General features: G+C 38.7%; 2 protein-coding genes and 1 pseudogene across 2 annotated transcripts; 1 reads left to right on the top strand and 2 right to left on the bottom strand.

Annotated features, from left to right (window-relative positions):
* Positions 1 to 1,501: 1,501 nt before the first annotated feature.
* Positions 1,502 to 5,572, bottom strand: si:rp71-45k5.2 (uncharacterized protein LOC560783 homolog). Its single transcript, XM_055157072.1, has 4 exons — positions 5,422 to 5,572; positions 4,938 to 5,126; positions 4,761 to 4,856; positions 1,502 to 4,667 (listed from the first exon to the last, which is right to left on the bottom strand). Exons 2-4 carry the CDS (start codon positions 5,067 to 5,069, stop codon positions 4,053 to 4,055), a joined length of 843 nt encoding a protein of 280 aa, XP_055013047.1. The 5' UTR covers positions 5,070 to 5,126; positions 5,422 to 5,572; the 3' UTR covers positions 1,502 to 4,052.
* Positions 5,573 to 5,632: 60 nt separating this feature from the next.
* Positions 5,633 to 7,407, top strand: LOC129410021 (forkhead box protein H1-like). Its single transcript, XM_055157071.1, has 4 exons — positions 5,633 to 5,693; positions 6,148 to 6,513; positions 6,592 to 6,687; positions 6,773 to 7,407. Exons 2-4 carry the CDS (start codon positions 6,370 to 6,372, stop codon positions 7,385 to 7,387), a joined length of 855 nt encoding a protein of 284 aa, XP_055013046.1. The 5' UTR covers positions 5,633 to 5,693; positions 6,148 to 6,369; the 3' UTR covers positions 7,388 to 7,407.
* A 202-nt stretch (positions 7,408 to 7,609) lies between these two features.
* LOC110167535 (catenin beta-1-like) lies at positions 7,610 to 16,110 on the bottom strand (annotated as a pseudogene).
* Between the last annotated feature and the right edge of the window lie 280 nt (positions 16,111 to 16,390).

Genomic DNA, 16,390 nt, shown 5'->3' with positions numbered 1-16,390 from the left:
CAGTAGTCCCCATACATGCAATAGTGTTGTAATGGAGTGGGTGAGTCATACACACATGACATGAAGAGTATTTGTAGGTCACGTAGTTAAATGTGAGTAGTGAATCTATTACTACAGTCAAAACAAGTGAAACACGTATCAGGTAATGAGAGACAGGTGACACCCAAATGTGTTTGGTTCTGTGTATTTGGTGCGAAATGATAACTCTTTAACCAGGATTTATGTCTTTTTTTTTTTTTTTTTTTTTTTAATATATCAGTTCCATAGTTACATATATTGGTGATCAATTATTCCATACCCAATAACACATTTTGTAGTGTGATATATTGCTACAGAAAATATTACATGAAACTACTTTATGCCACTGACATGAAGATCTTAAAGCCAGATAATTCCATGTAAACTCCTTTCTAAATGTGAAGCACTGAAATAAATAAATAGCTGAGCGAACCACTTCAATATTTAACATATTAGCCAGGGAATTTATCGCTCAAAACTTATACTACAAGCGTAACATAAAATTCCCCACTATAGTTCAAAGAAAAGGTAGACACAACAAATATTGAGCCCCCCCAAAATATTGTTTCAGCCATAATTGATTGAACAATGAGCCGTTGTAGTAATCGCTGTAACAGGCCTACAACATACTAGTACATATTGAATTGTGAAATGTTTCCTCCACTGAGATTTTACTAGATGTTTCTTGAAATGTTTTTTATAGCACAATAAGACGAAGCATATATTTATTTGGTTATAACATATGTTTATTGCTGTTGTTTGAGCATAAAATTTTAATGTCTGACCTCTGTTAAGTTATCAGAATGCCATGATAAGGCCATTCTGTTTACCTTGATGTTGATAAGGTTAGTTATAGAGTGACCAACTGGGCTAAGCAAATAGTTAATGATAACAATGTGACTTAATGAAGATTGTTTGCTTGTTGTAACACAGGTCAAAGGTTAAACTATTTGGGCAACATATATCACCTCTAATTTAAAGCTCCCCTCTAAAACTTTTTAGCCAAATTACTATTAGTAGTAGTAATATTTATATTATTTACCATTTTTGAATGTTTATATTACACTGTAAAACATTTAAATGCATGTGCCCTTATTGCTAGCAGACATATATCTCCACAAACCTCTTTCTTAGCCTGGAGGAGGGCCTTCTCCTGATTGTTTCAATGGAAATGTTATTCCTTTGGCTATAATATTCCACATAATGGTATAAAACATGGGGAATGTTCCAAAGTATGTTTTTAACTATATTTCCATGAAATCATGCAGGTGACATGCCACCTCCAGAAAGTTACATGGTTTTGTAAAGATTACTTGAAAATAGAGAAATGATAAATAAAAAAAATGAAAAACAGCAAAAATCAAAACCACACCAAACATCAGCTGACATTTTATCTAAAGAAAAAAGATATTATTCTAAGACTATTGAGTGCAATATATAATATATATATATATATATATATATATATATATATATATATATACACGGCAACAAATCATGTTTAGACATAGATGGAGCAAACACTGCATGACACCGTGTGTGCACCAGAATCTAACTGTTACATAAGTTTACAGTGTAAACAGACATCTTACCTAATCCCCTCAGATCCACGGTCACTGTTCATCAGGTTAACCACAGAACTAATTTGTGAGGCCTCAGTAACGCAACACTGCCATGTGAAACTAATTATTGTCTCACTAAATTACAGAAAATATATATTTTTTCCAGCAGCAGGTACATTGCATTTCATCAGTAAATGTCCATGCACACACAAGGTCGGGATGACATAAGCTGATGGCCAAGGCAACTCAAGACATAACCTATTTATCAGTGTTTTTTAGGCCTACTGAAATCACATTCTTTCTATTTTATTTTATTTTATTATTTTTTTTACAGTCTGAGATAAATGTATTTTAGTGTCCTTATTACTTCCATCTAATTTTGTCTGTAATTTCAATTCAAAACCATGTATCTCTTTCAAAGTAATATTTTCCACCATTAAGTAATATGTACTACTGTATTTCAGCTCCTGCTGTGAAGCAGGGAGGCCTCTATTTTCACTCGTTCTTATTCAGGAACAAATTGCAGTCAAAACAACAAACACCTCCAAACAGGGGAAACAGCTGTTGAGTGCTTGGGATGAGGAGTCCCAAAAGATAAAAAGTATCCCAAAGTTAACTGTGAATAAAAATAGGACTGACCAACATTGACTTGCACATTTAAAAACGTTCTGAAAAAGGTTACAATAGTATAACATATTAAAATCAATGATTAAAAGTCTCTGTGAAAAGTGGGACATAAAACAACCCCGTGATGGCTGGTTAATTTACAGGGTGACTGTTAATGATCAATAGACCAGGCCTATTGGTGGGGGACTGGATATCACTTTTGTTAATAACCTCCTTTGTGAAGCAGACAAACAAACTGTTCTCATGCAGTAAAACTACTATGAAATCCAAAGGTCATTTGCACACTGTACAAAAAGGAAATTTTTATTTTTTTAATCAACTTATATTACCAAATTACATTAAAGCTATTTTTGGTTCAGTAATGAAAAATGTGTGTTGAATTCAAAGTAATGAAGGAAATATGCGAAAGGCATGTATAAAACGAATATGAAGCATGGGTGGGCGTGGTCAAGATTTAGCGGACGAGAGAGACGTGACTAGAGCACGCCGGATGTAAACGTGACAACATGAACGACAGACAGGCCACACCTTTAGGACGCGCGTGTAGCCACAAGTATCCTACAAGTCCCAACCTGGCACTGTTGAAAGTGGCATTTGGTTGGATTGGGTTTATGTATCTGCACGCACTTTATTTTGTCGTTACTGGTATGCTGGGATCATGGAGCGCATCAAACATGTGGAATTCTTTTGATGGCTACGTGAAAATTGTGTTTTAATGGCTGGTTGCAATAAACAAAAGTAAATACGTGGGTGTCTGACGAGTTAAAGATAAAATAAGCAATATGATCAATTGGTAATACTAATCTGCATGAATTGTCTGTAGCCCATTTCTAAACTGGGCAGGCTTACTGGTGCACACGCTGCGTATTCTCCAGACAGCATACGCAGTGTGATTCCAACATCATGAACTTCCTGACTCTGGGTGACTTCCATTATAGGTCTTAATCACACATTTCATTAAACAGTCGATAGTGTCCAACAAAGGTCAGTGGGGCTACTGTGCCACTAGTGAAGAGCCACAAAAATCCACAGGAATTCAAGAAACAAGAGATAAATGCTTTTGTGTCTTTCCCCAGCATGTCACATGCTCTGCAGCTGTGTGGCGGTTTGCTCAGTGTGTAATCTGTTGACTATCTGATAGAGGGAGGGAACCAGAGAGAAAAATACAGGGCAGGAGGGTTGGAATAGCAATCTAGGTCGTCCAGCAGTAATCCCACACAGGGAGAGAGTGGGCATCTGATGGCAAAGGCTGAACAGCTCATCTTAGTTCGGAGCCTAGAAAATTCTACAAATATTCACATATAAAATTATAAAAAATACAGTAGGCTTCTTAACAAATGCAAAATTGCTGTATCGTAAATTTACAGTAATCTGAGTCTGGGGTTAACGTGAAGGCAGTGGACATTGTAGCTCTGGAGAAGAGCAAACAGACAATCTGCCACAGTGGTCAGTCAACTCTAGTCTGGATTTAGATTACAAAAAGAGCATGGATACATCGCATCATTTCACACTTTATACGAGACAGCAAAATGTTCAGTCTTTGAACTCATATCTAAAAACAATTCTAAACATATGTAAAACAAATAGTACAATACAAAAACACATGTAAACGCTACCGTAAGGGGGTAGGTCTATAACTCTTTCCTGTCACAACAAAAATAAAAACCTAACAAAAATAAACAAAAATAAAAACTCGTAGGGAGTGGCCTTTTTAGGCTTGAGGTTTTCTATTAATCACCAGTCGGGCAGCTTCCACACAAACAAAAAACAAAAAAACAAAACTGGTGAGACAGGCTAAATTATAGACAAAAATAGTGCAAACTTTGTGTTATAAGTGGCCTACTGTCATAGTCTGTATCGGTGGGCATCGTGGCAGAGAATTGGTGCAGAGTAAGTGTTGTGGATGCTGTGAGGGCTGCTGAAATAGGGACCAGAGCCGGCTCTGCTGATGTTCATGGCGAATGTGGGCTCATTGCTCTCGTGATTCCTCTTGATGATTTTTGCAGCTCTAGGTAAACAGAGTCCGTGGGGTGTGCTGCCCCTTACCGGCCACATGGGGGAAGGTTCAAATGCACGGTCAAGCTCATCTGTTTCACAGTTGAAGGTTCTTTTTAACCCAATGTGAGACAGTCCAGATTGCTGCTCTGCTCTGAATGTGACAGTGGACAGAGGAGAAGGTGTGGGGGTCCTGGCACGTGGACTCTCCCTCCGTAGAATAGATTCAATAGAAAAAGGACTGCTAAACTTGACTTTACATTTGACTTTGCAGGCATCTTCAAATGATGAGACTGAAATCCTCTTCTCTGGTGGTTGAATTTGAATTTGGAGTTTTGAGGCCAACTCGGGGAAGAACTCCAGGATCAGTCTGAAGTGACGGCGCACCATCTTCTCTGTGATCTGCTTTGTGTCCAGTTTCCAGTAGTTCTTTTTACTGTTCTGGGACCCAGGAGTCAGTGGGACCTAAACAACAACGCACACATAACTCCCTTTGCAAAGTCACTATTGGATAAAAATCATTATTATTATTATTATTTTTATTTTTATTATTATTACCTTAACAAAACACTTGTTACTGGAAAGACAGACTCTAATGTTGCCTTCGACAGATTTTTTATCTTCAGGGATCAGTGGTGCAACTCTATAAATCAACTGACCACATAAAAACATGTTTTATTTCAATGTAATGGCAAAGAGACACACGTATTTAACATGAAAGTTTAAGATACAAACCTGACTAAATGTGAGCATTTTGTCTGGGGCATCTTGCAGAATCACTGCTATTTTTGCTAGATAAGTTGTGCTTTTTGAAAACAGAACATGTTGAGCTCGGCAAACCGAGAAGCAGGAGTCACTGTTCTCCATCTTGCACCCTTGTTTACTGGGAGATCAAATGGGAGTATGGCTGTCCTGTGTTAAAGCCTAAATAACAGAATGTTTAAAACTTTTACATAAATTAACATGAATTATTATGCATTGATGTATAAATGTTTGTGTAGTATTATCAGCCATATGCTATGCCCCTGTCATGTCCAAAACAGACAGATCTTGATTCAGTTTGTGGTCTATGTATAAACTTTTAACAGTATATATGAAAGTTGATAGAAGCTACATTTTAAGTAAGGTAATTCAGAGCTAGACTGTAAAAAAACAATAGCAAGTCGAACACAATCACAATCACATTCCAATAGTTAACGCCTGCTCAGTACTCACTCACCTATTAAGATGCAGTGCCTTTGCTGTACAATAATCATTAGATTCATTTACATGTGGAATTCAGATGCATGGAGCAAGGAGCCCAGCCCCACTCAGCTGTAGGCTCCCAACTGCTCAGCTGAATCCACTTCAGTGTGATTGAGGGAGTGCCTTTCAAATGAGCTGTACTTTAGGCCTGTCAGGCTCTGTTACTGTAACACCATAGTTAAAGTAACAATAATGTGCTAAGACATAGTTTTGTCAAGTTGTTCTTCTTAGTCAGTGCTTCTCTTGGTTTGTATAAATTGACTCTGTTTAGAGTCAGAGTTAGAATAAAACTGAGTTTAAAAATTAAAATGGCAAACTGGATAATTATGTTTATGATTTAGTGACAAATGACAGTAAGACAATACAGTATTTGTACTGGGCAAACGGTTGTGTAAAATGTAATTCTGAAGCAAAAGTTTCAATTTTAGTTAAAAGTTAAAAAAAATAGCTAATATGTAGTATCCATGGATACAATGCAAAATAATTGTTAACATTTTAATAATTTGTTTTGATAAAATGCATACAGGAAATAAAATAATATCCAGAAAAATATTTAGTTTGGCCCCTGTACAATGGATAGTGTAATAAAATCGGCACTCATACAAACAGCCAAGGAAAATACCTTAGCCTATTTGTAATATAATTCAAGTCACTTCACTTTTGTTAAATTTGTAGTTTGTCTGTGAATCCTTGTTTACAGGTTAGGTTAAACCTAGTGATCCTGCTAATCTAATGCAAATGGCGCAGACTACTCAAAACAATGACCCCACCTTTGCCATTTATGGCCCATCAACTTCAGAAGAGAGTGCCTTTACACAGATAAACACACCCCCAAAAACTATTGTCCCGACCAGGTATAAAAGCAGAGCAGCCTCAGGGCGTACAGGACTCTGATCCCATTCTACAAACAACAAGCAGGAAGATGGTGAACTTGGGTTGCCAGCTGCCCACCTTTGTCCCAGCTGGTGGCACTGAGTACCAAGGTTTTTTTAAAAGCACAACTTACCTGGCGAAGATTGCACTTATTCTTCAAGGCGCTCCAGACAAAATGCTGACTTTCAACCAGGTATGAGAATGAGACATACAAGAATAAATGAATATTTATTGCTTAATTGTTTGTATAATACTAACATAACTGGGTCAGCTGATGTACAGATTGGCTCCACTGATGCCTGAAGATAGAAAATCTGTAGAGGTCAACATCAGAGTCTGCCTCTCCAGCAGCAAATGTTTTGTTAAGGTAATACATTAACCCAATATTTTTGTGCTATTGTAGCATCTTGTGACTTGTTGGCAAAAGGAGTCATGTGTGCGTTGTTGTTTAGGTCCCACTGACTCCTGGGTCCCAGAACAGTAAAAAGAACTACTGGAAACTGGACACAAAGCAGATCACAGAGAAGATGGTGCGCCGTCACTTCAGAGGGATCCTGGAGTTCTTCCCCGAGTTGGCCTCAAAACTCCAAACTCAAATTCAACCACCAGAGAAGAGGGTTTCAGTCTACTCATCTGAAGATGCCTGCAAAGTCAAATGTAAAGTCAAGTTTAGCAGTCCTTTTTCTATTGAATCTATTCTACGGAGGGAGAGTCCACGTGCCAGGACCCCCACACCTTCTCCTCTGTCCACTGTCACATTCAGAGCAGAGCAGCAATCTGGACTGTCTCACAGGGGGGTAAAAAGAACCGTGAACTGTGAAACAGAGGAGCTTGACCGTTCATTTGAACCTTCCCCCATGTGGCCGGTAGGGGGCAGCACACACCACGGACTCTGTTCACCTAGAGCTGCAAAAATCATAAAGAGGAATCACGAGAGCAATGAGCCCACATTCGCCATGAACATCAGCGGAGCCGGCTCTGGTCCCTATTTCAGCAGCCCTCACAGCATCCACAACACTTACTCTGCACCAATTCTGTGCCATAGCATTTTTAGATCCTGGGTGTAAAATTAACTGTAAAATTTCCATAGCACTTGCTTTATATTTTTAATAAAATGTTTCAAAAAGAGTTGTTGTATTTCTCATTTTAGCCTCAACTTCATTGAGAAAACCTAAAACTTCAATTTACATTGCCAATGCAAGTAAATGCCACTTACCCAACTTTATCCTCCTCAAATCAAAAAGTAGAGACACAAACATACTTTAGAGTTTGAATAAAAGATGAGACAATTGAAATAAAATGCCTTTTTATTATTCAGCCGTGTCATAACCTCGTCTCCAAAACAATCACAGCAGGACTACAACTGGTTCATCAACCTAGCTATCGTCAATAGCACATAAAACTGTTTTATTTGACCACCAGTGATAGCATTTAAGATTTTTCTATCAGACATCCAATGAGAATACAAAATAGTTAACCTACAAGTGATACTGTATATAAAACACTTGTCTCTAGATTTATCCCTGACCCACCCCCAATTTCACCCGCATCCCCTTTAGAACATTTGTGACACTGACATTTTTATGCTTAAACAAGCACATATTAAGAATGCATAATTCTCCATTTTCAGGATTATAAAAAAACTACACAATGTTACACTTTAAGTCAAGAGTACATTTAACTGATTATTAGTGTTCTACACATTCTGCCATAGACCAAAAAGAATTGTATAATATCACTATAACTTAATACTAAATGCCATCTACGTAAAATAAAAAACAAAATACAAATGTTTTTGATTAAAAAGATAAAATGAAGATGGCGAGAGCAAAAGGCAAGCTGGGTCGGTACCAAAACAAAGTGAGTAATACAAAAAGAAATAAAAAAGTATAAGAAACAAAAACTGATAATACAGGCAAGGCTAAACATATGTATGTTTCCAACTGAAAACCACCTTGTGTGCGCCAAATTGAACCTGCTTTAAGCCCTCTACAGTGATTCCACTTCTTGGTACTCTTGTCTTGTACAATAATACAACTTCCTTAAAACATTCCAGTAGCAACCATCTTTGTCATGTTTCAGGCACTTTCCAAGACCACTCATTTTCTTCATACCTTGAACAACTCTTCAGGCCAATTCTAATGCTCTTTTAGATAATATGGGCCAACCACAATGCAGGTTTTACTGAATAAAACTGAAAGAAAGGATATAAGATTATATTAGTATTATATAGTTAAGAGATGATTAAAAGAGTAACTAGTGTATGTTTTACCAATTCTACAGATCTGTGTCAAACCAGGCCAGCTGGTTGCTGTCCATTAGGTCTTGGGTGTGTCCCAGATCTGGCAATGGATCAGTGTGGTGGCCCAGGTCTGGCAGAGCCTCAGCGTGATAGTCTGCCCCTTCCATCATAGGGTCCAACAGGGCGTCCTGACCATAGGGGGCTGGATAAGCCCGGTATGCACCATCTAACATAACAATTAAATTGTCAACATGATGAACAGTAAAAACAATGTTAGGTATAAATAAACTGATGCGTACCATCTTGTCTGTAGGCCAGTGGATCTCCTTGAGTTCCAATGTCCAGTCCCAAGTCTCCGGTCTGCCAAAATGTCACAAGAATGTTAATATGACATGTGTGCACTATGGGTCAATAATAATAAATGGCCCTGTACCCATTAGACTGCAAGAAGAGCTTTTATTTTGAAGAGGGAAAAAAACAAACCTGCTTCCCCAAAACAAGGCTTATGAAAACAGGCTTATGAAATTAGACAGAGACATGTTTTTTGGGAATCAATAAGAAAATTCTGTGTAGTCGCTGAGATGACCAAGTATTATCCATAGCAAAAGAAAAGTTAAATTCTGTTAAATGGACAAACCTTTTTTACTTTTTGGTCAGAATGCTGGTGCACACTGCCATAACTGAAGTCACTTGGATAAGCAGCAAAATGCCTTCACTCTAACTTTTGTCCAGTTGACAGAATTGAAATTTTCTTTTGCAATGAATCAAATTAAGGAACTGGGTGGAGAAGAGTAATTCCCAACAGCAATGATACTGATGATGACTCATCATTGCAAACCCAGGAATTGTTGTATTGCTTATGACTAAGGTTAATCCATAGACCCATATATAAAAAAATTGGACTGAGTGTGACGTCACTCATACCATTCAACACCACTCAAATGAAACTCGCAATGCTAACGGTTACGGGAGTGAATCTGGAGCCAGGTTCCAATGTATAGGACTTTTTTTGAATAACAAAAACAGAGGGGAAAAAAAACACCAGGATCACGTAGAGCGTGTTTATACGAACATTTTAAGACCCAAATGATGAGGCTCACAGCAGCAGTTACAGAGAGAGGGGCAATAATATTCCAGTGTAAGTCATGGGAGCCAGGGTCAGTGGAACCCAGAAAAGCCCGCATGCAAACTTCCTATTTCGAACGCGGTGGTTAGCTATTTACATATGTACAGTCTATGGGTTAACCTCACTGGTCAGTTCACAGTCCATTAGGTCAAAACTGACACTGAAGGACATACTGTTTATTTTTTTAATATTAAATACATATTTATTTTATATTATTCTGCAATTACTTTTAATCATACATTCATAATTATAACAATCATAATAACCATAATAACAACAAAAACAACAATTCTCGTAGTAGTAGTACTAGTACTAGTACACTAATAGTAGTATACTAATAATAATATGTTTTATTTTTTTATTTTTTTTATCTCCCCTACCTGAAAGCTGTAAAAACATGCAAATGAATTTATTCACAGTATCAGCTTGTGTGAAAGGACTTTCACCGTATTTGATTATTGGCTTACAGGACCGTATAGATGTAGATATTGTTAAAAAACATACCTCATTCCATGCCATTGGTTCAGTTCTGAACAAAGAGCTTGTCAGTTCAACTGACAGTCGTTTCTTATAATCCTGTGGTTTGTCTTCAGACATACGGAATAGGACAGCTGCAGCATAGGTTGCTAGAAAAAAAACAAAAAAAAGACCAAATTCATAAATGCAACTGAATAAAAACTAAACTGACACTGACACACCGTACATCAACTCACCAACACCCTCATTTCTTGAGTGGAGCAGCTCGGTAAGTGGGGCAGTGGCTCCTTCAGCTTCAATTGCCTCTGCTGCTTCCTTGTCCTGAGCCAGTTCACAGAGCACACCTGCCGCCACGCGCTGGATGTTCTCCACTGGAGAGTAGAGCAGCTTCAGAGAGAAAACAAGCCAGCAAATTAACTTTTATAAAGATGTAACCCTTAAGCATTAAAACCAAACTGCTCACCTGGACAAAGAGTGGAATGGTGTTAAGTCCTCTGATGACAATTCTGTTATGGACATCCCGGGCCAGGATGTGCAGGGCACCTGTGCACCCCTCCACAATTTCCTCCATACGCACTCCCTCCTGTGTAGTAACAAAAAATTAGGCAAAAGTACATGCACACAGAGAGAAATTTTTGACATTAAAGTTTGGAAACACACCACGAACTGCTGTTGGTTGCCTCCCATGCTTGTGCGTCTTTGGGTGTCTTGGTGTGCCCTCACCAGAAGCTGCACAAGTCTGGGGATTGCTCCCTGCTCACGCAGCGCACTGTGATTAGCGGGACAAAGAGCGAGGTTGCGAATAAGTCCAACAGTGGCCTAAAAATAAAGAAAGTAAGTTTTGTTAGATGCTAAAAATGTAAAACTCAAGATTAACTGAGTTTTAGATGAGACTGTGACCTTGATGAGAGGCCAGTGGGATGGAGGGTGCAGTAGTTTGACCACAACTGGAAGCCCATAATGAAGGCGCACTCTGGGCCATTTCAGCATCCTGGTGGCGGGAGGTAAGGTGGCGCAGGGCACAGACAGCAGGCTCGGTTATGTCCTCCCTGTCCCCAGCACGAAGCACTGTTCTCACCAGGGCCTCAATACCTCCAACCTTCACATTAGAAGATTGGTTTTCACTACAAATCTTAAAAATCATGTCTTCATACATTTGTTGTGTGTGTTCCAAAGTCTACCTGGCAGACCATGAGTTTGTTGCTGTAGTTGTTGCATGTGAGGTTAGAGAGGATGCCTGCAGCACAAGTCACAACATTGATGTCATCGCTTCCCAAAAGCTGTACCAAAGTTCCCAGGAGACCTTCCATTCCCTCCTGCACATAAAGGGGTTAAATCAAGCATGGAATATTGTGTATTCACGAAATGTCATCAGCACACTGCCTGTACCTGTTTAGTGGCAGCATCAGAGAGATTCCTCAGTGTCCAGAGGCAGTTCTGAACTAAACGCTGACTGGGATCTGTCAGGTGGAGTCCCAAGGCTTGCATGCCTCCTTTAAAAAAAAAAAAAAAAAAAAAAAGTGAATACTACAGTATGCAGTCTAATATGCATAAGAAAAATTATAAAAATAATCTCTTTATTGGTGAAGAGAAGTTATGCAAATGTCACAATGTTACATTTCTGCACATTTAGGCAATGTGTCTTTAAAACGCCATTTCAGTGAATTAATAAACAGATTAAAACCAGGCCCATTTCCATAAAAATGGGAATAAATATCTGCAAGTATCAGAAAATAATTGTAATTTTGTTTATATTTTACTTCTTTGCTTAAAAAAAAGAAAAGAAAAAAAAAGACACAGATAGTTGTAGTGTTAAAAAAAGACTGGATCAATAAAACGTATAAATAAGAGTATGGTAGTAAGATTGACACCCATCCCTAATTAATTGGCATTGAACATGACCATTGTACATACCAGCCTCTACAATGGCAGGCTTGTTGCTGGAGCAAACTGAGAGAACTTTGAGCACTCTGCTGGTGGTCCACAGCAGTTTCTCATATGTAAATGTCCTCATGATGTTGACCAGAGCCTGAGGCCCACCACTGGCCAAAATGATCAGCTAAAAGTAAATAAGATTTCACAATAAGTCACATGACAAATATGAAAGTTGTAAGCAAAACAAAGAAATATCACAGACAGAGTACCTTGCTTTCCTGATTGCCATAAGCCAGAATCTGGAGGCAGTCAGTGGTAATAGCCAGGAATTTGACATTTGTATTAGACAATAGTGCAACCATTTTTTGCAGTCCTCCAGCCAAACGAACTGCCATTTTAGCTCCTTCTTGGTGCAGTAAAAGGTTGTGAAGGGTTGTGATAGCATAGAAAAGCACGCTGTCCACTGGAGAACTGTGAACACATGGTAAATGCATTGGAGATCAAGTTGTCAAGCTGTCATTGCTAATTGAGGACATAATCACTAACCCGAGCATCTTGACTAAGGCCGGGATGCCTCCAGATTTGAAGATCGCCAGCAGCCCCTCACGATGATGAGAGAGATTGTGCAAAGTTCCAGCTGAACAGCGAGCGGTCTCCACATCACCAGTGTTCTGCATGGCACGGACCACCGCAGACACCATTTGTGGGGAGCGCATCAGGGCATGGCGGGATGCCTCCTTCTTCGACAACTGGTGCACCATCACAGCTGCTTTATTCACAACAACCTGCAATACATAACATTTTAGGGATCCAATATATCAGAAATGGTTAGAGAAAACAGAACGATCAAAAGATTTTATGATTTTTGAAATGTGCTTGCAATATTGTAAAAAAGGACTTTCAATTTTTCATACTACATAGTGTCTATTTTACGATTTTTACCTGATCTTCATCATTGAGCAGTTTCGTGAGCTCATGGCACGAGTCGCCAGCTCTGCATCATCTTGGTAGTTAATGAGATTGACAACAGCATGCTTTAACATCTGTGAAGGCTCAGCCAAGCGCTGCACTGCAGTGGGGTGGGCAGCATCCAGCTGAGTAGGAGGGATCTGAAGGCCCTCCTCCAGAGTCTCGGGGAACATGGCTGCCCTCACGCGCTGAGCCCGGGTCATGGCGAAGCCCTCAATATCTGAAAATTCAAAAGAGCTTTAAGTGAGAGTCCCTCCTCAGACCTTCTCTCAGTCTGTGAAGCACCTACCTGTGGCCTCTGGGGTGAAAGGCTGATTAAATTCCCAGTCGTACAGAGTTGGGTCATCCTCTTCAGCATCTGGGTTCCCCTTCCCGCTCAGAGAGGGAGCTGTGGTCGTCACTCCAGACTGGATCCCTGAGTCCAGGTAAGACTGCTGCTGCCACTGGCTCACAGCAGCCTTACTGTCTCCCATCGCCATGTCCAGCTCCATCAAATCAGCTGGAGGAAAGTCAAAAGATTAAGGGAACATTATTTATACAAGTACTTCCATTCTAATGATATTGGGGCAATACAACAGAAATGTGTTAAAATGTATTTCTAAAGGTAACAGCTGAGGTTCAAGTATCAAGCTAAATGTTGTTAAGCACAATAAAGTACATTAGTGCAGAAATATAATTTGATACTAGGGCTGAGCAATTACTTCAGCTATAATACCTAAACAAAATCAATATTGAGTTACTGACTTTTGAAATCAAGAGGTAAGACTAAGGAGGAATTAAATGGCAATGATCAAACTCCTTTGTTTATGTTAACTAAGTGGTTATTTTTTCATATTGCCCAGATGTCTTAATTCTCTTGACTGGATTTAAAAATTCAGTATAATAATCTGTTCTTATTACTGCCTTTTTAATGTTTTTTTTTTTATATAGATTATATAAAAGCCAAATTATCATATTTTCACAAGCTATTCCCCACCCCTGCCTATGTCTGTTTATGCATTTATGTCAGTACCAGCTAAAGTACTTTTATTATGGATTCAATCAAGTCTCAACATTGCAATATAATCTCCTTTGATAATGAAGCGCTTACTTACACTGGGTAGCCATTGTTCTTGCTGACCCTCAGCCCGTACAGCAGATTAAACTGGAAGGAAAAAAAAAAGTTGAAAGCTCAATTTTTGTTTGTTTGAGCATATGATTGATCTGTATTTGAAAATTGTCTCAAGAGTCTACACCACTACCTGTCTCACAAACATACAAGTGAGGGGAAATGCCACCACCTCCAGTCGAGAGCAAAGCAGTGGGTATTTCCAGGCCAGCATGAACACAATTCACCATTCAGCAGCAACCAACATCAAAGGCATATTTCTGTCCCTCCCCCCACATGGCCAAGGCCCGTCCTCGCAGATTGGGTTTCCAATGAGAGAAACTACCTTCTTCAACCAAATCTTTCCTCATCAAAAGGAGTGCATCCTTCCACAACATCAGTGAAGACAACAACTTACTTTATATAACTAATTAAAAAGTGAATATAAATAATGTAATAATTACTTCACTGAATTGCCAAACTGCTATACTTATGCCTAATTTATGTCATTGTCATTTTCAATTTATTTTAACTTTACTTAACTCCTGTTTCAGATTTAATTATAAATTATAATACAATTATTAAATGTAAAAAAAACAACAACACTGTATTAAATCCATGTGAATACTTTATAGCTACTTTAAACAATACAAATTGATTAGGGATCCAATAAGTGTTTTGATTTTTGCTAAATTTGACCCAGGTGAAGCTAAAGTGATGCCACCTACATCTTTTGGAGCACAACAAATAGGTTACAAAATTTTGTTGTTTCTTTACAATAAAATAAATTAAAATAAAAAAATAAAAATGGTATGCTTATTTTATTAACCAATTCGTTGCATTGAATCTGATTAGTTGTTTCCAGCCCAGAACCGCAACTTACTTATCTTGCATTTGTTGATTTTTTACCTACAGCTGTTGTTCTTGTTATGTTGCTGTTGCAATACTGAAATGCCACATTTGCGGTACAAATGAAGGTTCTCTCATCACCATCTCACACACAAAGTTACTTTTAAAGTCTAAGTGGTAAGTGCACGCTTCACTAATCTCCCTCTTAATCATGTCATGTCATATTATTATAAGATTTCCCACTAATGATTGATTCTTACTAGGTCGAGCAATTTGACACCCTTTTATGTTTAAGTATTGCTATTGTGACATGAATTCAAGGGACACAAGCAGTACAATGGACGCATACAAATGTTATCTATCGATGTGTCAGTGTGGCAGAAATAGTTCAAATTAATAACGAGATTAGTCGTTTTCCCGTAGGTTGTGTTTAAGACTCGAAGGATAAATGGTATGCGACGTTAAAAACGGGATCCTAGGTAGTTACGTGTTTTAACCTAAGATGAATGTTACTTCTTGCCATACATTCATCAAAGGCTTATCGGGGATGCTACTTCTTTTTCCCGTGAAGCTAAACTTATCCTCAGCTACTTCAGCTTCAATTAACAGGACTGTGCTTTAGCCTTCAACCTACAGTACCTTCAACGTAAGCTAACCTTGCGTGCGTAGCTAAGCACTAGCTTTAAGTTGCTAACTAGCTAATATAAACAAACCTAGATTCGAGGTTCGTAAACACTACAAAAGCAGGGCGACACTTGTCAGATGGGTTAATGTGAAACGTAGCGTTTAAGATGATATGTGCAGAGGCAAGACAGTGACGATACATCCACATTTACACTGACTCGGTTAGCTTAGCCAGGACGTATGAAAAGTAGATCCAACAAGCCACCAGCCAAATCAGAAAACCCCACCGGAGCCCACTCCCTCGCCAAAGATGATTTTCCTTCGTGAACCAGACATTGACGTGTTCCAAACACAATCGAGCGTTAGTTTAAAACGCAGTATCTTTACCAGTATTGAGTGGTTCCTCCGTGGCTCTTGCTGGGATTTTTTCCTCTTTTACTCGACTGAAAATGGAAAAGGACTGCTGTGAGGTGAACCACCCGTGTCGAGTCCTAACCACACCCGCCGTAGCTCCACCGAAGATGCTGCTTCCGCCTGTAAGATCTAACGACAAGATGGCGGAAGGAGACATTACGATATTCCGCCGCACTCGATAAAATAGGGCTACATTTTGAACTAGTTGTTTAACTATTGAATGAACTCAATTTAGACTCAAGAAAATCATTATTTTTAAAATGTCGGATTTGAAATAATAGAAAAATAAAACATAATGTAGTAGTTTACTGTAGTGAGTAGAAAAGTACATTGGATTCATTAGTGAGGAATGTGGTTCATGAGCGGGTACAGTAATGGGAATTTGGGGGTGGGGGATTTGAGAATAA

The sequence above is a fragment of the Boleophthalmus pectinirostris genome, unplaced genomic scaffold (genome assembly GCF_026225935.1).
Source record: "Boleophthalmus pectinirostris isolate CB_2022bp ecotype Guang Dong unplaced genomic scaffold, ASM2622593v1 HiC_scaffold_21, whole genome shotgun sequence".
NCBI classification, from domain to species: Eukaryota; Metazoa; Chordata; class Actinopteri; order Gobiiformes; family Gobiidae; genus Boleophthalmus; species Boleophthalmus pectinirostris.
This window is presented reverse-complemented; position numbering and strand designations above follow the sequence as displayed.